Here is a 26,532-nt window from a genome sequence, read left to right as displayed (position 1 = left end):
TGTCCCAGACCCAAACCCCTGTAAGGCAACTGTAACCAGCCTTCCCTCCAGATGTAGCTATCTGCAGTCCTTTTTATGCCTGTTCCCCTCTTTTCCTGAAAAAAACAAACAAGCAAACAAACAAAAAAACCCAACTCATTCAGCATGCAAGCAAAGTGGGCAAGTCCCAGCCCATTTTTTCCCCCTGCCTCCCTGCAAAAAGAAAAACACCAAAACAAAACCAACTATTCAAATTTTACCTCCCCCCATTTCATGCATGGTTCCCTGCTTTTTCAGCTAATTGCCCTGTAAAGCTCTTTAACTCCAGGCAGTGAAGGCATTCTCCAATCCCTGTTGTGCCACGTGCCATCTACACGGGAATTTCAGAGGGGAACTGCCTCTTTCACCTGCAACTCGTGGAGCCACCTGGCTCATGCCAGTGACTCACACCTGCCAGGAAGAGGACTTTTAGCCCAGCACTCTGCTTCTCCCTGGGTCAATGCATCATCACTCTGAAGGGGGGGGGGAGGGGGAACAACAACAAGAACAGAAAAAAAAAAAACAAACAAAAAAAAACCCAAAAAAACCAACAACAACAAAAAACAAACAAACAAAAAAAAAAACAAAAAAAAAACCCCACAACCCTTTGTTCCCCGAGTCATCGGGTTGCTGTAACATACCAGCACACTTCAACCTGTGCCACTTAATTGGGTTCTCATCCCAGTCTGCCAGCTGGTCAAAAAGAGCCTTGGAATACTCAAGGTAATAAGAAAGAGGAAGGTGTAAAAAAGCCCAGGAGACTCACCCTGGGGACTTGCCACTGACCAACAGCATCCATGCTGTGTCCCCCCAGGTAACTCCTGCTGCAGCCAATCTGTTGTGGAATACCTCAGCCACTTTTTGGGTTTGGGTTGTTATTGTTAGTTTTCATTCTAGGAAGAAAAATCTGCCAAGCAGACAAGTTCTTCATCGGCAAGCATCTCTCCCTCTGAAGGATCCAATTTTCCTGTCTCATTCCTTCTACTGGAGACGCAAAAATCAGCTTCTCCCTTCTTCCTAAGATACAGGGACTTTTTGAATGTGCTGAAGGGTGGAAAATCGGAGTCCTGTGCTGTCTCAGCTACTCCTCCAGTTCCTTCAGTGTTCTGTACATGTAGTGATGAGAAAGCCACTGGTTTAAATTAATTTCCGTGTGGCCTTCCCTCACCTGTCTTAGGCACTCTGAGGCACGAGCAGTGCTTGCAAGGTTAATTACCGGTGAAAGATTTAAGCAGCTCCTGCCTTTTGGTTGTCGGTCACCACTTCCCTGCTCAAATGAGATGTCTGATAAACGGCAGCGCAGGCTGGGAGTGTGTTTGCATGTCAAAGGGAGCTGTAAAATCTGTTCCCTGGGATTGAGTTTGGGATCAAGAGCTCAATCCTGTAACTACGCAGCCCGCCCTAAGGCTGCGGTTTCACAAGCAGCTGTCAATGTTAACAGCTCCCTCATGCCAAAAGGGGAAGGCTTGCGCTTCCTCCACCCCTGTCTTTTCTTATCCTGATTCCAGTCATACGATTCCAGTCAGACTGATTCCAGTCTGCCTTTCTTACTCTGCTAGAATATGACTCAGTTTTTCCACTGTTTTTGTTTTGGGTTTTTTTGCTAGCTCAGGAGCTTAAGTTTGCTTGCCTAAGCAGGTCCCCCCCAGGTGCTAGATAGAGGCTGGCATGGTAAGGAGCTGGAAAACACTGCTGGGAATGGGCAAAGGAATGGACAAAACAATAGAAGCTTCCCCTCTCTGGTGACATTAATCTCCCAAAGCTGTAGCCCAACAGGACATTCGCTGCAATTAGTGGAGTGATCCATTATCAGCTGAGCTATTCTGTGAAAAAGTCATAACCTAGAAGCAAGTAATTTTTCATTTATCTGCAGACAAGAGGCACTCCAGCAGTATTACAGCAGTGGCAAATAAACATGGCTAAATAAACAAAGAATCCTTTTGGGGGTTAAATCTGTCCTACTCATATACTCCACCTATGAGAATACAGTTTCTCCGCCCTCCCCAGGTTCCCCAGTTCAACAACAATTCATGCCCAAGCACTCCGGTTTATATTCACCACAACTTCCAAGGAGAGTAAATTTCTGTAAAGTTTCTGCTCCTTCAACAACATTTGCTAGCAAGTTCACACTGACATCAGTGCTTCAGAATGCTGCCACCTTCTGTGGAAAACCGGAAAATTACTGATATTCTTCTATCCCGTGAACTAAGTTTCTTCAAATTTTGGAATTTAATGCTTTGTAAGAATGCCTGCTACTTTACTACTTCCCTGCTGTACAGCAAATTACTATTTCATGGAAGGATGTAAGAATATCTAGGTTTACTTGCTTCATGTTCCTAAGAAAGAAACATGGGAAAACATAACTTTAGATTTATAAAGATAATGATAACATAAAGAAATGCTTTTCTCATCCTTTAGGAAATTTACTTGCAGCCTAGTGATTAAAATATTCTTTATGTGGAAAATATTCTGTCATTTACTGAAGGAGAGAAGGAGACCTCATGTTGCTGCGTTCATTGTAAAGTCACAGCAGATTATCATGCATTAAAGAGGAGATGCTACAAGGAGTTATAAATAACATCTTCCCCTATCAGCTTTTAAAAAAAACCTACAGCTGCTGAAAATTCCCATTTATCCAGTACAAACTGTGCTTCAATGAAGTGTGCCAGAAAGAGGACTTATCAAGCAGTTCCTTGTTCCAGTTAACAAAGAGACACAAAACTTTAAAGGCAAAACAGGGTTTCTCCAGGTAAATTTGATATTTATATAAAAAAATTTATACTAGTCAGAAACTTGACAGCAATTTCCAACAATTAATCCCATAAATGTGATAACAGTAGAAATCACTAAAATGCTTTGAAGATTATTATGCAGATGTAGGAAGTTTATTATAAAAACAAAAATAACCCCTTTTTAAACATTTTAAGCAAAAACAAATTAATATTTACAGAACCAAATACTAAAATATTTCTGTGCTCTCCTTTAGATCAGTGAACTGTAACCAGAAATTGTAAAGAAAAGCAGAAATTTCTGGGAGAAACCCTGTCACATACTACCTTTTCTTCTAAAACCTTTCATGGCTATTAAAAGCCATGAGGTTCATCATGCTGTTCTCCAGTGGTGTATACACATCATTATGTGAATTCACAGTCAAATAAACCAAGGCTGTGTTTATATTAGCAAGTAGAACATACTGATAGGAGTGGGTATGCCGAACAAAGATACTGAATGTAGAGATCTTGATACACTTATGTGTGCATTTCAGGTAGGACCTACTTCACATTACCTCTAGGAAAGTAATATGGATGGAGCATACTAGGTATGCATAAGGTACATCTGCATCGGTATTCTAGTTAGGATCAGCAGCTCACTTTTGAAGGGAATCCTCTGATGGCTTCCACTTACCAGCAAGGGTCTTGGAGTGTGCACAAAGGATTCTTTTTGAAGGAACCCAAACCCATAGTTGCATCCCCAGAATACACTCAATATATTCAAATTCTAGCTATCACTGCATCCATTGTGACAAAAACTGGTCTGTACTGCCACATCAGTGGTGTGATGTCAGGTCTTCAGTTTTTCCTTCAGAACTTCTCCTACTTGCCAATGTAGACAACAGGCTCAGACACATAAATATCCTGAGGCAAAGAAGCCATAGCATAAGGTTAGGTGAGGTATAAACACTTCACAAGTGCAGCAAGGACTGCTATCCAAATATCCCAGACCATGGAAAAATCATAAAGAGGTGGTTACGCTGTAGAGTGAGTTGTGAAACACTGTGCTGAACACACAAAAGAGCTAGCTGGCACCTTCAGAGTTACTGCTGAACTTAGGAAAGCAAAACAAGTTGGAGAAATGGACTCAAAAGAGCACCTCACTGAGGGAACTCAGTGCTCTGGAGAGAGGATTGGACACAGCACAGGACCAAAACACACCCAAGAACTCTCTTTAATCTCCCAGACATAGACAAGCATCCATCCTGCTTTACACCTAAGTGACATATACTGACACTGTGACACACCCGTACCAAGGGGGCTGGCAGCTGTCTGCACACCTGAGCAGCAGCTGAATAACCTATTTCAAAGGTGTCTGCAAACATAATTGTGAGAAGAGGCAGGCAAACACTAAGGAAATGCTGCTGCAAGCACATCTGCTGCAATACCACCAGGTACTTGGTGGGACTCAGAATCACAGAAACACAGAATTGGTCAGGTTGGAAAGGATCACAGTCATCTGGTCCAACCTTCCTGCCCAAGCAGGGTTATCCTAGAGCACATGGCACAGAATTGTGCCCAAATGCTTATTCAATATCTCCAGTGACGGTGACTGCACAACCTCTCTGGGCAATGTATTCCAGTCCACAGTCACCCACACAAGTAAAGTTCTTCCTCATGTTCACGTGGAGCTTCCTGTGCATCAGATTCTACCCACTGCCTCTGGTCCTACTGCTTACAACCACCGAGGAGAGCCTGGCTCCATCCTCTTGACACCCTCCCTTTGGATATTTATACACATTGATGAGGTCCCCTCTCAGTCGACTCTTCATTTCACTACGGCTGCCAGCTGTGAGGTGCCAGCCACTGACACAGCAGGCTACCACCACAGCCACTTCGTCTCCGCTGGCCCCACAGCATGTGGCGCTGCACTTCCCCCTTGTTTTTGGCACAGGATGAGGCTCAGACAACCCACCCGGGTGCCCAGCAGTGTGAGTGGGCTGAGCCACTGGGACATCACCGCCAGAAGGGCAACTTAAAGATCGCCTGGTTCCAACTCCCTTGGCATGGGCAGGCACACTTCCTACTAGACCTGGTTGCTCAGAGGTCCATCCAGCCTGGCCTGGAACACTTCCAGGGACGAGGCATCCACAACTTCTCTGAGCAACCTGTCCCACTAGCTCATCCCCTCGCACTATACAATTTCTTCCTTACACCTAACCTAAAACTACCCCAGTTTGAAGCAATTCCCCCTTGTCCTGCCAACACATGCTTTTTCAAACACCCTCCAGTCCTTACACGCGTGCCTTAATTAACACCATCTCTGAATTCCTTACTTACCATTCCCACATGGCAGCCGCCCTCACACAGGCGGCTGCGCGTGCGCAACCCCCGCCGCTTCCCGCCCTCCCCGTTCCTTCCCGCCGGAAGATGTCCCGTCCCCGCCGGGGGAGGCTGGGCCGGCGGCGGGCGGGACGGGGCGGTGCCGCGACGGTGCCCGGCTGTGGGCGGGTTCGAGGCTTGGGCTCGCCGCCTCCGCCAGCGCCGGCACGTCGCTGACACCCTCGCTAGGTAAGCGGCCGCCGGCAGACCGAGGAAGTTGCTCTCCTCCATACTCTCCCCACCCCACCCGTGTCCCGCCGGGTCCCGTCACGCCCGGTTGCTCCGTGCCCGCTGCCCTCCGCGCCCTCCCCGGGGCCGAGAGCCCGGCGGCGGCTCCTCCCCGGGCCTGCCCGGCGCTGTCGCGGGGGGAGCGGGCCGGCCGTGCCCTGTCGCCAGCGGGAGCCGCGGCGGGCGCCCGGCCTCATCCCGGCACTCCCGCCCTGTCCCCGGCGGCCCTGGTCGCGGGAGCTACCGGCCGGGAGTGGGGTCCCCCCGTCAGGCCCAGCTCCGGGAGGGCTGTCACCGCGGGGCGCAGGGCCGGCTGACTCCGGGCCACGCTTGGAGGCCTTCCCTTCCCTTCCCTTCCCTTCCCTTCCCTTCCCTTCCCTTCCCTTCCCTTCCCTTCCCTTCCCTTCCCTTCCCTTCCCTTCCCTTCCCTTCGTCCTGAGTTGTGCCTTAGGGGCTGCCGGGCGCTGCCCTCGGCCGGGACGGCTCAGGTTCGATACCCCGGCGCCCTGTCCAGCTGTTGTGCAACCAGCCTCAGCCCCTGCTCTAAGGACTGGAAGCTGTGGGGCTCGCGTTTCCCTGTTTTGTTCGTTTATCGGTTTGGGTTTTTTGCGTTTGAGGTTTTTGTTTGCTCTGTTTTTCGGGTTCCCCCCCACTTCTTGCACCAAACCTTTGCTCGTGTTCTAGTTTGTTCCTTCTGTGTCTGCCCTGCTTTCCATAATCCAGCTTTTACTAGAGGGTGACTTCTCCAGGGCAGAGACTGCCAGTTCTGGAATGTCTGGAAAAGACTTTGCTCTGCTGTACAAAGTATTAGTAGGAAGGAAATTAATGTTCGAGAGCTCTGTGGGAGGAGTGTGTATTTTTTAGTTGCTTGAGAAGGAGTGCCAGCGAGGGAAGTTTTATACTTTCTGTTTTGTGCTTGAAAGTCTTCCCCGAGTGTGCCATGTCTGGGGAACAAAAATGAAGGTCCAGGTGTATACGTTGTGTGTCATGGCATTCTCAAATTCTGAGAATTGTTGTGGTCTAGGAGACCAAAGACCTATTCAGCATCCGGGGCTGTTATTTTCAGGATGAGTGACCATTCTGTGTCTCTGACAGGTTTTCTTTGACTGGTGGAAGCCCATAGGCTTGTGAGGTATCCTGGAACTCATGAGCTATTAGAATGTACACATGCAAATTCTGTTACCTGCTCCTTTGGGAGAGACATGAAAATAGTACCACAAAAAATGCTGTTAGAGATTTCTTCCCTGGATGGAATTAAAAAATATATATCTCAAATATGGGTTGTTTATCATTTATCTTCCTTAAATGAGAAGGTTAGAAGACAGGACTGGTGTTTGGAGTCTGAGTTTTTAATCAGCTTTTAACAAAACTACCAGTTTTGCATTGTTAGAAATGCTTTCATAAGTAGATAAATGAAAATGAGGTTAAGGAAAATATAAAGTCTAAAGAAAAGAAAAAGTATAGTTGTTTACTTTTTCCTTTTGGGTAATGATCAATTACTAAAAGGAGCTTAACATATGTATATTTTAGATTGTTAGGGAAATACATTAACTTGTCAATACTGGAAGTCTTACTTTACTTGTAATGAACTGAAAGTGTCTGGTCTGTGTTACACAACCAGTGACTTGTTCCTGTTTGACCTTAAAAATGTGTCAGATTTAATATCAGATCATTTAAGGTTTGAAAAGCAATGTAGTTGTGTAGTAATCTATATATAATCTGTAAGTCTGTCAGTTAGAACAATTAATAGGTAATTCTTGAATGAAAAAGGTAATGTGGAAATTCTGACCACTAAGTCTTGCAGTAAACTTAATTTTAGTGAAACTTGATTGAACAATTATTACCTATGCCCTAATACAATAATGGTGTCTTTGAACAAGGGAACTGAAAATTTCACAAGTCAGAAATGTATATGAAAGGGATGATCAGCCAAATCTGTGAAGATTTTTTTTTATCAAGAATCTCTCTTAGCTTTCAGACTCTTGTGCAGAGTAATTTCTGCTTTGTTAACATCGATTCAGTTCTCATGAAGATATTAACTGCCCAAGGCAAATATCTCTAATAATGCTACTTTCTAGGCTTTCCATCTGATTTGTAGCTTAAGTCATATTAGAGGGAATAGTTGTAGGTGGTTGCTGGTGAAGTTCTGTTGTAGCAGCCACAAAACTTGGTAACTGAGTCTAATGGACTTACTCCATGTTGCTGTGAAGCACAGGATTGACAGCAGTCCCATGTTTTTTGCTGGCTCTGAAAGAGAGCAGCACACTATTTTCTGGAAAAAGGTGAAAGGCTGAGAAACTTCCTTTTGAACTGTAGTGCTACTTGCCACCTTTTGAAAGGTAAAAGGGTACTGCTTAAAACAGCAGATTGCCAAAAATTGTTGCATATGGAAATTTAAAAAATTGTTTGTTGTTTTTTTGGTTGGTTGTTGTTGTTTGTGGTGTTCTTTAATTTTAGTTCCTTATCAGTGAAGCTCTAAAGCTAAGCATTGTTTGGAGGGGATGGAAGAGGGTGGAAATTCAGAGTCTTGAGTAGGAAGTTACGAAGTGTTTACTGCATGAACGTTTTCTGTTCTTCATAGGTGGCATGAAACATCCTGTTTGTAAGCATATGCATAAGGAATGCTCTTGTCACACCTTGATAAGTTACTTTGGCCTAAACATCGATTGCCTCTTGTAAAAACCTGTAAGTAAAATGAGTGTTATTTGGTTTGAGATTGCTTTAGTGATTTGCTTTCTGATCACAGCATGATCTCGCTGTAAAAGGAAAAGTGAATATATAAAAGTGAAAACTATATTTGACAAAGAGTCTAAAAGCTGAGTCGCTTGGTTTTTTTACAGAAATGGCAGCTCAGAAAAGGAAGTCTACGTTAGTAGAACCTTCTGCTAAACGTCCAAAGCTGGATAAGAACAGCAAACCATCTTTGTCAAAGAAAGAAAAAGAGGTGTCGGATACAAAACATGGCTCAAATAAATCAAAGCCCAATCAGTGTGCAGTGCAGGAGAAAACTGTACTCAAAACCTCTGTCAAACCAAACAGGTCAGTGACAAAAAAATTACATAATTCTACGTTGTATTGACTGGCTACATTTCTGCGCTAATGTAGTCTACCTAAGCAGAGGGAATCTGAGTTAAAGATACAGCTAAATAGTGCTAGAAGGGAGATCAGATTTAAATCATTGTGTATGCCATCTGCTGCATGATTTTTCTCTGAAACCATGTAAATGCCTTAAAATCCAGAAAGACCACCTTCAAAAAGTTTCTGAAGCAAAAATAAATCTAATACTATCTATAAATATATATATAGCTCATACTTCATTTGAAAGTCACAGGTGTCAGTGATTAAAAACTGCTGGAGATGTTACAAAGCATTCATCTGGGGTTCATAGTTCAGTCTTGCTGTGCATAAAAAACATTAAATGCAACACTTAAGAGTAACTAGGTGGAAGTGAACATCTTTTTGGAATAATTCTAGAGCAAATTCTTCCAGAAATATTGAGGGTATAAGATCTAGTGTTTTTAAAAAAGAACAGCAAGAGGCAGAGGAGGAAAGAAAATAATCTTATGACAGATTCTATTTTCTGGATGCTGAAAAAAGTATTATTTGAATCTTTCAGTGATAACACCAATGAACTTGAAGTAGGAACACGCATGACTACAAGATCATCAGCACTCAACTCAAATAATAAAACAATACCTGGCAAAACAGTCCAACAGCAGCAGCCTAAATCTGCAAAACATAAGGAGGTATGCCAGAAAAAATCTGTGCAAGAAATTTCTAAGTCAAAATGCTTAATTGCGCCAAATGAGCCAGTAACGAGGAGATCACAGAGACTGCAGCAGTTAACACAAGTGCATGTTTCAGCAAGATCCCTGCGCAGCAGAGGAGTTAAAGAAGAAAAAGTTTCGGAAGTTAAGCACAGTAGCCAGGCAAAAAAACATGCTCACAGTGTTGCATCAAAACCACTGAAATCTGCAGGAGGGAAAACGGAACAAAAAAACACAAAGATAAAGCCAAACAATAAAAAGGAGGATAAAGAAGTACACGTGGAAGTGACCAGCTCTCTGAAGAAGTGTAAAGTGGACAATAAAAAGGATAATTCGAGCAGCTTTCAACACAATCTTCAAGAGTCCTCATCATGTCCTGGTGAGATTCTTGAGGAAGTCAAGAAAGACCAAACGGGTCCTGTATCTCCTAACTCTAGCAACACAAAGAAAGCAGAAACCGATTCTCTTAAGCCAAATTCTACAGCATCTAAGGAAAAGCAACAAACACACCAGAACATAAAACCCAGTACAAAACCAAAAAATACTTCACAGCCATCTGTGAGTGAGACAAATGTGGCTGATCAACCAGAGAACGATGCAAAATCCAAAAGGGTGAGCATCCTTGAACTTTGTGAAGAAATTGCAGGTGAGATTGAGTCAGATACAGTAGAAGTGAAAAAAGATTCCCCTAATGCAGAGGATAGCAAAGCAGAAGAAAAGCATGATGACACACAGTCACAGCAAACTGAAATACTTACTCAGAAAGAGCCCAGTCAAAGTACTCAAAGCAAACGGTTTTTCCCTAGCAAAAAAGCAATGCCTGTCAAATGCACTCTGAATGGTAGAAATAACTCCTCAAACAAAAACTCTAAATGGACCAAAATTAAATTGCTGAAAGCTAGTAATGTAAAGCAAAGTCACTCAAATTCTCCAAATGTCCCCAAGCTTCCTTTTTTAAAAGATTTCCCTGAAGTTTCAGAGGCAAGTCAAATGGCTGTAGAAGCAGAGCTTTCAAAGGCACAAGGCAAGCTGTCAACAAGTTTCTTTGAGAATGAAAGTACAACTTGTGCGCAGGAGAAATCAGATCCTTCATCTGAAAGAGCTGGAGCTAAAGAAGTGACATTAGAAACAAAACAGCCCACAAGGAAAGGTGCAGAAAATGGTTTGCTGCCTAACTTGACAAAACCTTTATGTGAGCCAAGACCAGATGAGGTAAGTTATTTTAATTATGGTGCATAGTGGGAGGGTGTTCTAAATCTATTCTGTTTTCTGAGAATCCCATGCTCAGAATTGTTTTAACAATGACTTTCTTTTACAGTAACTTAAAATTTTCAAATGTATTAAGAGATTTACTGGTGTGTTGTCATAGATGGGTGATAGCTGGAAAATGGATTCCACACTCCTAGATTATGTTGTTAACTAAATGTTGATCAGTAAAATTTTGTGCTGGTACCAAAGGTTGTACGGATTCATATGGACACTTCTTCATGGCTTCAGCTTCCATAGCTGTTTTGTTTTGCAAGGGTTTATTAGGAAAACACTTGTTTTCTTCTCATTTCCTTATCTGAATGAGTTTCTACTAAAATTTAGGATTTTAAGGACCACTGTGTTCTATAGCAAATATTTTACAAGCTTATATATAAAATGTAAAAGATTTTTTTAAAAATTAATACCACAAACTTCAGTATGGACCAGCTAATCAGTTGCATTTTGTCTGCTTTACGTAAAACTGATGCTGTATTCAGAATGTTAATACTTAGTTCAGTTAGTTGTTTTGTTAATAGGTAAAAGGCATTGAATGATTTGGACATTTTTAAATGTAATGTTTCCTGTTTTGCTTAGGACTTTCGATTATATTTGGAATCAGATCCAGAAAGTTCTCCAGTAAAGTGTGTTACAGCTCCTAGACCACCAAAACCATTAAAGAAAGAGCCCAGAGAAAGTGAACCTCAAGGTAACTACTGATTTTTCCACTTGGTTTGATCAATTCCATGGGAAGGGTAAGCCTCCCTTTAAGAGAAATGTTTCACAGAATAAGGCATAGATAGTGCAGAGCTAAACTTTGAGAGTTGGAACTAATTACCAGGGGTTTTTTGCTTTGTGTCACACCTAGGGCCACTTGAGTAGCACTGAAATGTGCTTTTTTCCTCTGGGCTGTGGAGTGAGAAAGAGGGGAAACCCAACCAAATTCTTTCCTTTTCCATGTAATAAAGCAGTAAAACTTTTATATTTCAGTTGGCTTCTTCTCTTGGCTTGGCTTTTGTTAAATCTCTTCTCTGTTTCTTTTGCATAAGTATCTGCACTTCTTCCTTCTAAATTTTTGTATTTGATCTTAAGCAAATTATTGAGTAATCACTCTCCTGTTTTTATTATGTAGTCTTCATTTATCAGCCAGTGAATGCAGTTTGTCAAAGATTATGATGAGTGTGGTGCGAATATTTTGACTGAAGAACATTTGACTAAGAAATACTGTCAATGGATCACTGACATCTCTTAATTCATTTTTTTTCTGTTCTTAGTGGTGAAGGGTTTGTTCTGGGGTTTTAATGTATTTTTTTTTAGTCTGAGCCTCAATTTGAATGCACTGCTTTATTATTTAGCTTTTCTAGTCTGAGTTTTTTTCCTGCCATTGTAGGATACTTTTGAAGAGTAACCATTCTTAAATTCTGTTATAGAATTAAAAAAAAATTCTTTTGCTGTTTTTGATTGTTTCTTTTGCTTAAGTGTTGTAGAAAATACCTCAGATTGAGGCTTGCTGTACATTTGTGATTCCAGTAAAATACAGACAGCTATTTATATGTGTGTCAGTACAAACATAAACTCCTGGGTAGTTTACCGCTGGCCTTGTTTAGCTTCTGGCAAGCTGTTCAGCAGAGCTGTTGTCAAAATGTTGGAGAAAAGTGTGGGGTTTTTTTTTTCAAGTGTACTTGGAGAAATGTGCCTCAAACTTGAATATTTTTTATTGGCCACGAGCAGATTGCAAAATTGTTTTGAATATGTCTTTTGAAAATCACTGTTTGTGTAACTCAAATTTCCTTTGCAACTAAAAACTTTATAATGAAGTTACAATCTTTGATTAATTGTAGATTTGGCTCCCACACAGTTGATGCAAACTTCACTTACAAGTCAAATTTCGGAATCTGAGAACAGGTATAGTATTTCATACATTATGAAATTACAGTAACCTTGCACATAGAGTTATGAGATAATTTAATTATAAAACAGTTGTCTCCTAGCCTCACTTTTCAGTTTCAAATAAGTGACTTGTCCTTTGTAAAAACAGATTTTAATTTTATCCCATTGTTAAGGGATGTTTTTGCTTTGCTAAGAAAAGATATTTGAAGCTGCACATTTATTTTAAAAAGTATTATTTAACAGAGTTGGAAAAACATTTATACTGGTCTCTTCCTCAAATCAGATGAGAACCAGGGAGTAGGGGAAGGATTTGCTGCATGATTTTCACATACTGAATTATTTAATTTACATCTGGAGGAGTTTTTTTTACTCCTTCTGCTATGTGAATCATGTATGTGTGTTTTTTTTTTTTAGGTGGGGAGCAGGGGAATTTATTTGGAATTTTGTAATTACTGTGAAATGAAGGTGTCAGCAGCCATATTAAAAAAAAAGTTCTTAGTACGAAGTTTTTCTTACAGTTCAAGTTTGCATTTTAGCCTTGATCACATTGACTGTTACAGTTTTTGAGCAGTGCTGACATAGGCTCTGGTTTTAGCCAATTACAAGCTAAAGAAAAAGATTTCTTAGTACCTGATACCTTGAGCAGCAGCAGTGCTCAGTGTGTTGTTACTGTTTTCAATATTAATAACTGGGACAAGAAGAAATGTTTCAGGTAATTTTCAGTACATCTCTTTGAGGCCAGATTAACAACTCTGACTAATCAACCCTTTTGTACATGATGAAAAACTCTACTACTATGGAACTTCACAGAAGATGGTTGGTAAGGTAGATGCAAACGAGCTAAATGAGTGATTTAAAATGTATTGATAAGCATTGCAATAGCTTTGGTTTTTCGTATATTTTTTCTCAACTGCCAAACAGGTTTGTGATACCTACTTACATTAATTACCTTTATTACCTGAACAAGCTCATTTTGCTTTACTGTTATCTGGATATATGTTTTAATTCTGAGACCATTCTTACCCTGCTTTCTGTATGATATCCAAGATTTAAGCCATCATTCTTTCTGTGGTACTCCTGCCATAACAAAGAGTAATCTGTTATCTGTGTGCATATCTACTGTGTAGCTGTCTTTAGGGCTTTGTAGGAAAGGCTTCCAGCAGGAAAAGACAAACCTCCAAGTAGCTACATATGGCAAATTTGCAGGCACATGAAAGGAATTAAAAAATTACCCCAAATTTAGCATGTCTGGCAAGAGTTAATTTTTTAGAAAACTCACTGGATTAACCTGCTGCTTGTGCTGCAGGGCTGCCACAATTAAGTTTGCTCAGAAACAGAAAAATATGTAAACACCTAGTTGAAGTATGTGCATTTTTGTGTGTGTTTTGCTTTGGCAATCTCCATGAGTTTTATCCAAACCTGGAATTAATGTCACTTTTTTTTCCCCTGAATGCAGGAGCAAGTTCATAGAATTATTTTGGAGATAGTTTATTTGTTTTGTTTGTTTCAGCTGTGACAGTGTGAGGTTTAAACTGAGTAAGATTGCGGTGATACCAATGCATATGTTCCTTGGGTCTTCCTCCCTTCTTCCCTATTAGAAGGGAATTAAGTTTTAATTGTAGGGATTTTATACCTGACTTAGACTTGTGAGAACATATTTCTGTGGTCTACTTTAGCAGCCTGATGTATGATACCTAGATCTTACTTTGGAAATATATAGCATTGGACACCATCAGTCATGCTCTGAAAGTGCCTCTTTAAAATGCTGGTGTTAGTGGTTGAGACTAACCTACCCACTTGATTTTTTTTTTTCATAAACCAAAAAAATCTTGTAATTAGGCTAGTTACAAACTGTGTTTTTTGATAGATCCTTTTATTTCCTTATTTTTCCATTTGAATTGCACGTTAAAATGTACAGGACTGTGTTTCATGTAATTAATTTGGATTTGCATTTTGGTAAAGTTTGTACTAATCACAACGTTTTGAGTATCCAGCATGACATGTATAAGCAGTTCAATTTTTAACATGAAATATATTTGTATTTCAAGGACTCCATTGACAAATCCTTCATTAGCATCAAAATGCAGTAACTTGCCATCATCTGAGGAACACATTCAGAAACTAAAAGAAGCAGGAAAAGATGGTGATAAGCAGCTGATCACAGTAAGTAATACCCTTTTAGTAAGGCTTGTAGCTTCTTGAAGAAATTACCTCTGAATTTGCAGTACTATGTTTTAATGAACTTGTCTAAAAATCATTACTCATACATACTACTTATCACCATGTAAATGACTTGTAAAAGTAGGACCTGTACTAGATTGCCATTCACTCTTGATGGGGAAATGGTGTCAGCAAGCCTTAATGTTTAAGGCTTAAAATAAATAAATTGTTAAAATAAATTTTTGCAATTTTTAAATAGAGTGGCTATTCATTGAAAATAGGGAGAGTGAATATGCCTTAGCTTATGTGTAAATTTTTAGTTTCTTAAAATCTCAGAATTATAGGGGGAGGTGCATATGGTAGCATGTGTGCAGAATTAATACTGACAGATTTGTTCCCATGTCATTAAAGTGTCCATTGTTCTGAGATCAACTTAAAGATTTCCCTGTGCATTCACTTATTTTTACCATAATATTTAAGCAGCAATACCAGTTTGGTTATTTATTCTTAGCCTTTTGGCTGTTAGTTACAAAATACAGGTAACAAGGGAATGCAAAATGAGAAGGGAGTGACACAGTTGTTTTATTGCCTTGTAGAATCACACAGCTTGATTGTGAGACACTTGGAGTTTTTGGTTGTGGTTTGGTTCGTATTTTCAATAATGCACATGTCAGATAATCCTGGAGAATTCTGAAAGGCTAGAAGGGGAGAGGAATGCAGGCCATTAGGAAGGAAGAAGTTTCCTTATGAAAATACACATACAACATATATAATTGGAAGTGTTACTAAGTTGTTACTTTTTCGTGTAATACCTGGATTATGCACATGAAAATATTAACTGAAATAGAAGCAAGTGAGTTCTGAACACTGTTACATCCATACTGAAATATTTTAAAATCAGAGCTTCTAAGAACTAAGGCGATAAATCTATCTTCCAGTTGTCTCAAGTTATACAAATCTAGGCATGTGAATGCCCAGCCACAGGATAACTGAACTGCATCTAGCATTTAAGAAGTATTTCAGTTACTGCCTCTTTGAAATCCATTTTACCAGCAGAGTTAAAATGAGTTATTTAATATCTTAACTACATTAAAAGCACTATAAGAGTATCCCTTTTCATTTCTGTGAAACTAACTTAATTTTTACTCACCCACTAATATAACTTGGTTGAAAAGTTGCTAGGGTCTTTGACAAGAAGAAATACAGAACTTCCTGCTTGGTTACTGAAGAGAGCTTCAGCTCTCTTGTGGGGCTTTGTGTAGCTCTCTGCGGTGTTTATTATACAAAGAGATTTTCTGTGAGTTACTGATTATGCTGGTAGTGTACTTGTATTCAACTAGAATTAGGAGAGCAATCTTTTCTTCAGGTATGCAACAATAAAAATTAATTATCAAGCAAAATTTCATAGAAAGGTTCATTGATGAAGAGCAGTGGAGGAAATGAGGAAAAATGGGAGAGGCTTAGTTTGTGGTTTTCTGTGGGTATTTGTGGAAAATGCAAGTGGGTATTTAATTTGTAAATGTAAAAATAACAGCTTCACAATATCTTACATGTTTCAGCACTTCATGCATATCTAATTGATTTGATTGAGTTCAGAGTAGGCTTTTTATTGTGTGGAAAGGGCATTTTAATAATGCCTATATTTCGGTTTACCAAGGCAACATTAGGTAGGGTGTTGATCTGTTATTCTTTTATCTTGGGGAAAACTGCCCTTTTGTCAAAACATGTAGAGGAACTCAAATATTGGTTAAGCTGCTTGGTGAAATACTGTCCTTGACTTCGGTTACAGTGGAGATGAGACATGATTATGTTTGGAATAGTTTGTGCCAGCTTCTAGAGGTGAAAAGTGGCTAAATTAACTTTTAAATTACTAGGTGCTCCTCCTACAAATATTCAAAAGATTTGGGATTAAATGCATATAATAAAATAATGTACATTTTGTAATTAATAGTTTTGCTTGCAAAACCATGGTGAGTTTTTAAAATGTGGATTCTGAATGGCTGGGCTTATTTTTCTATTATTAGTAGCAATTATTTTCAAAGGTGTTGATGTAGTTCCATAATGATCCTGTGAGAACAGAGACATTAGTAATTTGGTTTAAAAACTGCTGAGGTTGAAATTTCTCCTATGGAGAGAGCAGTCTCACTGCACAGGGTCAAATCACTTAGATTAGCATTTACAGTGTCTAAAAAATTACGGTTAATAGCTAGAAATCACTTTTATTTCAAGTTTCTGGCATGTTGTATTAAGAGAAGCAATTTCATTATTCTTTACCTTGAGCAAAGTTGGGAAATCATGCTTTTATACTTAGCAAGAGACATCTAATTAGCACTTGATTATACTTAAAAAAAACCTAAATGCCTCAAAGATGCAATTTTGGGCTTTCCAATGCAAGATCTGATTCTTTTGGAGATGTCGGGCCAGTCCATGTATGTATGTACAGAATCCTTTTTTCTTTTTGTAACCACAGCTGAAAAACTGATTATTTTTTTGACTAGTCACATAATGCAAACTCTTGATTTTGCTGCTTGTTTGCTGCTGAATTTTCCTAGTCTTTTATGTAAGTTTGACACTCGTCCTTTTAAATTTTTTTGGGGTATCTAAGGCTCAGAATCTGGAATGTTACTGTATTGCCTGTGTATTCTAATATTTTTGGTGCCTGAGCTATATTTAGAGAGGTTTTACGGTAAAACCGGGCTTTGTTTTTCACAGTATGCTTTGAGTTTTTTGTATTTAATCCTTAAAGATATATCTTAGCTTCCTTCTTCTCCCATATGATTGCTATAATGAAAAGATATATTTTCTTTTTTTCTTAAGTAATATAATTTTTAACAAGCTTTAAGGTTATTTGACTAACAGAAGTAAAATAACACAAATTCTGTTTGTAGCAGAAATGCCTAGTAGCTGCACTTGCACCATTCTCTTTCCTGGTAGACATTATCTAGTTATCTGGGCAGCTTTCAAACATAAAATTACCTTCATTTTGTAGAAGTACATCTAAATCAGACCATGTTTTTTTTTCTGTGTAGATGTGCTTGCTGCTACCCATCTTAAAAAGCAAGTCTCTTCAGAGCATAGAACTTCAGCTGGGAACACTTCATAAAGCAAACAGTGCCAGAAAACAGTGGTGCTTGAAGTGATAGGCAAAGGCTTAGGTTCAGACTGAAGAGAGTATGATCTCTTTTTTTAGGGGAAAGAAATTATGATCAAGGCTAAAAATTCATTGCGTTCCAAATCCGTGACTTGGTGTTTGGTGGAATAGTCCGTTCTGAGCATTTGTGAACTGCATTTGTGAATGCTTACGCTTCATTTAAATGTTAAGTTTGTAGTTTGTCAGGTTGCATGATGCTCCATAGGAAGCTTTCTAAAGTAATGCACTAAATTAGTTCTTTCCTTTGCAATTACTTGAATGTGATTTGCAAATATGAGAACTTGCATATAAAATCATCTGTTCCTTTAAGTTCTGATATGGAATGAAATAGAAATGCACAAAGCGTGTGTTCTCAGTTTTCATCAAATGAGAGATGCTGTACAACCAAGACAAGAAAAGTCAGTTGTTTCAGTCTTGTAAAAAGTCTGCTTGCCTGTCACACCTAGGACAAAATTTTGACCATAAAATTAAGAATTGATAAAAGCATTAATGGTATAAAGAAATCTCCTAAATAATTACCTATTAAGCACAGGGATGCTTATTCCATTTTGAGGTTTGCTCCTCGGAATTTGACTAGTATTTAGAAAATAAATAATCACTTTTAGGAAAGAACATGTAAAATGAATGAGCAGTGAAAACAAATCACTGAAGTGATAGAAGGATAGTGTTGAGTTATGGGGACTTTTTTGCCTTTCTAGAGCTCTGAGTTAATGCCTGGATGCCAGGAAGTGTGATTAAATGTAGTTGATCATTATAAGTATCAGCAAGTGCATGGATCAGGATTGCTTGATGGAAGGTGCTTTTGATTCTGAGGTTTGAGTTGGTGCTGTGTGTGGATGCGATGTGCATGCTAATCTGGTTTACACATTTGGTTATCATGCTTGAATTTTTCCTTATATATTTTGATTGAAATTGAACTTAGTTTCCTGCTTGACTGAAATAGGTTATATATGAAATAAATATTTTTCTTTAAGGTGAAAACACAGCCCTTAGTGGAATTAATAAGCATAAGAGTAATTTCTTATGAGAAGAATTTCTGAAGGAACTTGCATAGCAACCATTTAAAGTTGCTATTTTCTTCCTTAAACTTATATAGTCTGGTTAGGCAATTTCTCTGAAGATTTAGAGAATAGCTTTTAGGCAATCATTCATTGTTCACATTAGTTAAGTACTGCCTCTCTCCTGTCCTGTAAGCCCAGTGAAAATGAGACAATGACTACTTTGTAAGCATAAGAGAGGGAGTTTGGTAGTTGAGAGCAGTTATTTTTCTTTCCATACCAATGGTACCCTTTGGGATAGCTCCAGTTCTTACTGGGGTGGTAGGTATCCTTTCTTATTATCACTTCTTCCCATTTCTTCTCCTCTGCAGAAACCGAGCTTTGTCTTGCAAATTCAGGTGGCTTGTACTTGGTGTCCTTTGTCCTGAAGGGAGGTGAGAATGTTTTGTAACATTAGCTGGGAGCTGCTACTGGAATTCAGGCACCAAGGCCATGAACACTGTGCTGTGGGTTAACCCTGGCAAGCAGCTAAGCACCTGCAGCTGCTCCCTCATTGCCCCCAAGTAGGAGGGGGGAGAACAGTTTCACAGGTAAAGCAAAAGCTGTGCGTGCAGGCAAAGCAAAATAAGGCATCCATTGACTCCTGTTCATCAGCTTGCACATGTTCAGCCTTCTCTGGGAAAGAAGGATTTAATCATGTGTAACAATTGGGAAGACAAATGCCATTAACTCCAGACATCCTCCCCTTCCTCCCTCTTTCCCTAGCTCTTACTGCTTGGCAGGATGCCATGTGGTGTGGGATACCGTCTGGTCAGGTGGGATCAGCTGGTCCCTGCTCTGTCACTTCCCAGCTTCTCGGCATCCCCATCCTCCTCACTGGCACAGCAGTGTGAGAAACAGAAAAGGCTTTGAATGCTGTGTAAGCATCATGCAGCAATAGCTAAAACATCCCTGTGTTATCAGCCGTATTTTGGTCACAGATCTAATACACAGCACCATAGCACCTGCTGTGAAGGAAATTAACCTTATCCAAGCCAAAACCTGTGCTTGTCAGAACACTTTGTGTAATATTCCTGCTTAATAGTTTTATATGGGTTCAGAATGGATTACATGTCCATCGTAAATATTATGCAGATTTATTTTCTTACTCTGTATTGCTTTTCATACTGCTCTAGCTAATGAGCAGTGAAAATGTAATTTAATGATGGATGATAACCCTCCATTTTCATTTTTCACATATGTTAAGTAAAATTAGATACATCACAGCTTTGAAAGTTTCAAGTTGATTTATATCCTTTTGTTAAAATAGCTTTTCAGGAAGATGAGCACTGGAGATGGGTTGGTTTTCTTTAGTTTTTTCTTGGTTGGTTGGGGTTTTTTGTTCAAAATGAAGATTGGATTTTATTCTGAGTTGGGACATGTCTTCTGATCCTTCTGGTCAGCAGGGGGATCTGTCCATCAGTATCAGTCTTGAATGCATCTTTCACTGGAATAGCATTCTTTTTAATTTTTTTTTTATTTTTTGTGGAGCGCCCCCAAATCTTTGTTGTTTCTTCCTGCACTTTTATTTCCTTTCCAGCCTGCCTGCTTCTCTGGCTTGGCTTTAGTCTTTGTTCTGTGAAAAGGCTAGAGGAAAAGAAGAAAAAGCAATCTTCCTCTAACTAATACTAGGTAATCAAGAAGGAGGTGACCTGATCTGTGACTGAAGAGAGAGAAAACAAAGGAAGGGAAAAAAAAGGCCCATTTTAATCTCCTACAGAGGCACCAAATGCCTTTTTTGCTTGCAGGGTTCCTTATTGCACATATGGAGGATCAGCAGTCATGTACCTTCTCAAAGAAGATATTGGTAAGACTTTTCTTTCTGTCTAACACAGAATTAAGAAACCCTTCTGAAGTTAAGGCAGTATTGTCTCAATGTTCAATTACAGTTAGCCTGGAAACAGTGGATATCCTGTACTTCAGGATTGCCAGAGATGCTGGAATGCTTAATTGCCATCTATACATGCAGAATTCTCTTTATTGTTATTGTTTAGAGAACTGAGTTGTAAACAGAGTAGCAACATTGTTTCTGCCTGAAACCCCACATTTTCCTGTATATTGTTGCTCTGAAAAACATGAAGTTCTGAGAGTCAAACCTCTTGTGTCTTTGTGTAGTTGTGACAAGTCAGCACTTTATTTTTCACTATCTGATGCTTGCTGAAGTTTCCATCTCTCCACTTTGAAATCCCAGTTTTATTTACTCTCATACATAGTACAGAAGGTACTAAGCTCCCAAGTTGTTGGGGTTTGGGGCTTTTTTTGTTTCTGGTTTTGTTCTGTTTTGGTTGGGGTTTTTTTTGTTTGGTTTGGGGATTTTTTTGGTGGTTTTTTGGGTATTTTTTGTTTGGTTTGTTGATGTTTCTTTTGAAGTTGTTTCATTTTGGGTTTTCATTGGTTGTTGTTGTTGATCTCTTCCCATTAGGAAGGTCTGGCAAGCTTTAATGCAATATTATCATTTGGGAGTACTTTTTTCCTCTGGGTGCATGCCCTTTCCACTTTGCTAATGCAATGACATCACTTTAAAAACAGTCAGATCTTGTAGATGTTCTGTTGAAGTACTAACTTGCATTCATCATAATTCCTGACTTTATTTTGCATGGGTTTTTTTGTTGTTGCAGTATGTGCTGGATTTTAAAGCTCCTGCATTTTAGTTTTGCCTGAAGCATTATGTCCTGTGCTGTGGCTTTGAAATGGTACTTCAATTAAGCAAAAATCTTCTTCCTTGTCTTCGGGAGACTGTAAAATATTTCCTAAAGGCTACAGTCCACATTTGTCAGGGCTACAGAGTTCAAAATACTGCTTTAGATACTACAGTGTGCTTTTTTCAATAATTTCATATTAACTTCTGTGGGTAGCCCATTGATACAAGTGAAGGTGTGTACAATAGTAATATCTGTGAAATCCTTAAAAACAAAATACAAACAAAAAAAAAATCTCCCTCCTGAAATTCAAAGCCGCTGATACCAGCAACATCTCAGAAGGTCTGACTATAAAATACAATATGGCAATACTATTTCAGGGAACTAATCTGTTCCTGGAAACTTGCAAAACAGCATTTGCATTTACAAGGCAAGATGGGGTGAGCTAGGGAGCTGGACAGCTTTGAGGATATCCTTGCCTTGAGTTTTCTGATGACTTCCTGCATAACTAGAGCTTTTTTGCTTGAGATTTTTGATAGTAAATTTACAAGTTAGTTTAATACATTTAGCTTCTTGATGATTTGAACAGAAATTGTGTCATGAGACTTAATGCAGCACCAGTACTTAAGACTTGCTTTATCTAGCTGAATTTCTAATTTAAGTGCTGGGGGGGTTTTTTGGCATATATTCCAAGCATCAGAGTGCACTTCCTTTTCACTTATCCTACTCTAGGTATAGGGGATATGTTCTCCATCTTCAAGGTAGGATTATTAAGTCTGGTTCACTTGGTTCATCTTTAGATAGTCAGCTGCACTGCCTTTTTCCTCTTTGGTGTATTAACCCTTGAAATGCAGTGTCTTTTGGTGGCTAGAATGGGTACTTGGTTTTGCTGCTTTAAAGGTAATCTGCAAGTGAAATAAAATGTGTTTGGTTCAGTTTTTGGACTTTTAGAAAGGTCACCTTACTCTGACTTTTCAAATCTAACTTCAGGGTTCATCTTTCCATTTTCATTCAGAAACATGGTGTACTCCTGTTTGTCCTTCTGTGTACGGTAGGGATCTGTACACTGATGTATGGTTAAAGCCATGACTACCCAGATTAAGCTTCTTTCTTTTGGCTGAGTTCCATAGATGTTCTCCTAAGGACAAGTTCAACTCTGAGTTTGTCTGGCCTGTTTAGTCTCTTCTTGGAAAGAAACTGATACCTACACTTGAGATGGAACTAATGTCTCTTTGAAATAAGTTGCTGTTGTGTGGAGAATTGAACTGTTGTTTAGCTTGTAGACATGTCTTTGAAAATGGAAGGAATAGGAGATGTTTCGTAAGCACTTCTTTTGTGTTGCAAAATGCTTTCTTCTGTAAAATATGTTTTTCCTGCTATGAATACTTTCAGCTCTTAGAAAACAATTTGAAGTTAATGTAATCTGTTTCCTTGCAAATTCTGCACACAGATCAATTTAATGTTAAAAAACACCCTCAAATATTTTTTTGCTTATGTAGTATACTGGTTTAGAGTACTGAGTGAGTTCCTGTTTCATTGCTTGTGATGTATGTTAAAATAAATTAAAAGTGACATTTATTGCTGCTTACATAAGCTCAATTTCCAAATGTAGTTAAAGAGGAAAAAAAGTTGTTGAGCATTAAACTGTAACTTAAACATGCCTTTTTGTCTTTATTCTAACTGGTATTCTTTGCTCTTTGCGAAAGGCAGCCTCAGCACCTGATATACTTCACTCTTTCTTAGGCACTGACTCCAAAATCTGAGCATGTTTCCAGATAAATAGCACTTTTAATGAATAAATATGAAGCAGTGTATACTGAGTAGTGCCCTGAGTTTTGTAATGGTTACATATTGAGTAGCAGGAGAACCTTAGAAGGTCATGAGTGGTATGATTTTCCATTTGCAGTGTAGCTGCTATACAGTGTCTCAAAAATTGCCCGGAAATACTTGGTTTTTGTTAAAAACCAAAGAGGTAGTGATCAGCTGTTGCAGACATATTGCTGATCTTAATGATTATTTCCATAACTTTCATTGTTAATGATACCCTTCCAGACATTCAGGAAAATGACTCACCTTTGGCCTGTCTCAGAGCAGCTCACAACCAAAGACAGGCAGCAGCAGAAGTGTAGGAAAAACCAAGTAATGTGGGATATGGGAATTTTCATTCTGGAAGATGTTTATGTTTCTGCAGATGGGGAAATGAATGAAGAATTCTCTGTTCTTTGTATGTCATAGCATAAAAGTAATTTGTTCAAAAGTAATGGGGGATGGAGCTAGTATTTTTAGGTAGTTTGCCTTGTCATTGATGCCTTTTAAGGGTATATGGGTTTTTGAAAGATGAAATTCTAAGTTCTGTGCTTGTTTTTTCTCCTGTTTCACCCCATTTTAACCTTTGTGTTGAGTTTCCAGAAGATAAGCTGTGTGGAGGGATATCTGATTCAATGAAAGTTCTGTTTAACTGTATTTTCTGTGCAGGGAATTGATAAATTCCTGTTTTGTTGGTTATTTGTTGGTTTGGTTTTGTTGTTTTTCTTTTTTATAGGATGGAGGACAGAAGAGATTTGGTGCTATTTCTTGTAATATTTGTGGAATGCTTTACACTGTGTCAAATCCAGAGGATGAAACCCAACATCTGTTATTCCACAACCAGTTCATAAGTGCTGTTAAATATGTGGTAAGAAAGCCCTCTCTTTTGAAAGACATAAACAGTATCTTTTGTTTCCTTTGTTCTAGTTACAATTCCTATTAAGTTGTGTTTTGATAAATTGTTATCACAGTAGGACATAAATCATCCACTTTGGGAAATAAATGTTTTTAAGAGCCATGGCAGACAGGTTATATGTTATGTATTAAAATAGTTAATAATAATGGTGTTTCATTGCCATATTATTATTTCTGCTACAATTATGTGATCTTGGGGAGGTGTGAGGGTAGTGATAGGAAAACAAAGGGATGTCACTGTTCTGAAAGTACTAAATACAGGTTTCTCTACTACTGGCATTCGCAGCAGCAATTGACTTAATAGTCAGATGAAGGGCTGACTGTCCTGTTTTTGTAAGTGTGTGATCTTAGATGACTTACAAATTACTTTTCCATTAATTATGTGTGATTTGAGGAGAGACTGCCTAGGAGTTCAACTGATTACAACTTCCTAGCATATTGAAGCTCTACTGAATTTTCAATGAGAATGTGGTCTCTAAAGTGTATATTATTTGAAAATGTAATTATATGTGCTATCTCTGAGTATTTCTCATTAAATCCCCGATTTGAAAGATTCTGTGTCATTTCAAGTGTATTGTGAAATCAGCTACTTCACACTAGCTGATTTTACAAGACATAGGAAATGCCTGTTCACGTGTCTGAAATCCAGAACAGAATCCACAAGGTCTATTTTCTTTCTCATACATGTTACCTTCAGTACTCTACACTCGAGTAGATAAGACCTCCAGGATAATTGAACTGAGGCCACTATTCATTTCATGTAGGCATTAAATGACTGTTGGGCTACTCTTAAATCTCAAGCATACTTTTATCCCACTGTTTGCAAATATAAAGATGTGACTTCATACCTAAAGTGCTTGAAAGTCTCTGGTGAATACTTCTGGTTTTTATTCCATCCTTGGTTAGTTTTTGCCAAATAATCATTCTGAAATATCTCTTCTGATACACTTTAGCTACATCATAAGGTGGGACTGGGCAGAAAGTGTGATGGAACTCAGGACATGACAATGGCAGCATAAAACAAGTTTCCCCATTTTATTCATGTTTGTCCTCCCTCTCCCCACCCAAGTACTTTCAGATCTTGAATGTTACCAAAGATGTAAATATAATTCACAGAAGATGATGTTTAGTTCTTTTGGACAGAAGTTCTTTGGCACATGAGTTCAGTAGCTTCTTAAAGCTGCTATGTTCATGTAGGTAAGAAGCTGTACTGAAGTTTTGAATGTTTTGAAAGTTGAAAGAGCTGAAATCTCTCACTTGTGTATATGTCTAGGGTAGCAACACAATTAACATGAGAGTGAATGAGCAGACCACCTTAATCTAGTCATAAATAGTTTCCTACAGAGTTAGGTACACTTTTAATTTGAGAAAAGCTTTCCTTATTGTTTTCTTAGTTGCTAACCATCTTCTTAAAACTTCCAACAATGTGTACTCAAGCAAATTATTTGTATTGTTAGTTCAGTGGTAAACATTTCTCTCTCTGTAATCTTTTGAGGCTTTTAATAGTGTTTTGTGACATTTTAGATGGCTGTAGACCCATGGAGCCATGATTATTATGGAATATTCTGGTTCTGGAAACTAGAGTAACAGGCAAAAGAAGAGCTCTTACGAGTCTTCAAATTCCCCTCTGTTTTTTTTTTTTTTCCTCCTTAACAATCTTAACACTGTTTTCTGCATGGATGAGTAACTTTTGCCATTCTAAATAGATGAATTTTTACCACTAGTCATTTGATCTGGAGTCAGTGGTTCTTGGTTGATAGTATTGTGACAGAAACATTCTCGCCTCCTCTTAGAAAATAATTTCAATTTAAGATAAGCCTTCTTGGCAGCGAATTAGTACACCAAGTGACTACTTGTTAATTCTTAGTCATCCAGCAATACTGAATGACTGCTAATTATCCTGGTTTTGCTAGGAGGTTTTTAGTGGGGATTGTTGGGAGGATGGTTCATAATTTCTGGATATTTGTATGTAGTTACTGCATTGAAAGTTTAACTGTCTTCCTTGCCCTGACAATGTTAACTGGACAGTAGTGTCAGAGAATTAAGAAAAATGTACGGGGGAAAGTCCTGGTAACTCCTTGGTTAAGCTTCCTGGTCCAGGAACACATGGTTTTACTGGCCTTGACATGTTAGATTTTTAGTTCTCCAGACACTATATGTGTTTATATGTATGGCATTGTGGTTCAGAGGCCGTTCTAAGGGATCTTACAAGCATTTGTCATTCTCTTGTCATTAACATTCTCCATGCCATATGATGAGGTCCCAGTCGGACTTGAGAAAACTTTTCTCAGTTTTTTGTCCCTTTCAAACATCTCTTGTTATGGGCTTAATAGTTATGAATGATTAATTTCACAGACTCAAAAAAAAGTAGGTTTATATACATTGTCATGCTAGAGCTCCTTGCTGTGAAGTGTGAAAATTGACTTTATTGTTTGTGTCTTGCCCACCTGTCTGGAGGTGCTTTGTGGGTTTTAAAAAAGGTTTTGAGTAGCCACAAGGTAGTTTGCATGTAAATAATAAATTACTTATGATCAACAAAAAAAATTTTGTTTGGTGGGCTATTTTAAAGGCCTGTCTTACTCC

General features: G+C 38.9%; 1 protein-coding gene across 4 annotated transcripts in view; it reads left to right on the top strand.

Moving 5' to 3' along the window:
- Window positions 1-5,257: 5,257 nt before the first annotated feature.
- ESCO1 (establishment of sister chromatid cohesion N-acetyltransferase 1) overlaps window positions 5,258-26,532 on the top strand; it is a 36,722-nt gene continuing 15,447 nt past the window's right edge. For all 4 annotated transcript variants that reach the window (XM_062488444.1, XM_062488451.1, XM_062488467.1 and 1 more), the window contains exons 1-8: window positions 5,258-5,300; window positions 7,921-8,024; window positions 8,180-8,378; window positions 8,956-10,318; window positions 10,949-11,060; window positions 12,193-12,256; window positions 14,290-14,404; window positions 23,771-23,902. In XM_062488444.1, coding sequence (XP_062344428.1) covers window positions 8,182-8,378; window positions 8,956-10,318; window positions 10,949-11,060; window positions 12,193-12,256; window positions 14,290-14,404; window positions 23,771-23,902 — 1,983 coding nt within the window. In that variant the 5' untranslated portion in view covers window positions 5,258-5,300; window positions 7,921-8,024; window positions 8,180-8,181. The remainder of the gene's footprint in view (window positions 5,301-7,920; window positions 8,025-8,179; window positions 8,379-8,955; window positions 10,319-10,948; window positions 11,061-12,192; window positions 12,257-14,289; window positions 14,405-23,770; window positions 23,903-26,532) is intronic.

The sequence above is a fragment of the Cinclus cinclus genome, chromosome 1, assembly GCF_963662255.1.
Source record: "Cinclus cinclus chromosome 1, bCinCin1.1, whole genome shotgun sequence".
Classification (NCBI taxonomy): Eukaryota; Metazoa; Chordata; class Aves; order Passeriformes; family Cinclidae; genus Cinclus; species Cinclus cinclus.
Note: the sequence above shows the minus strand (reverse complement) of the source record. Positions and strands in the feature narration are given on the sequence as shown.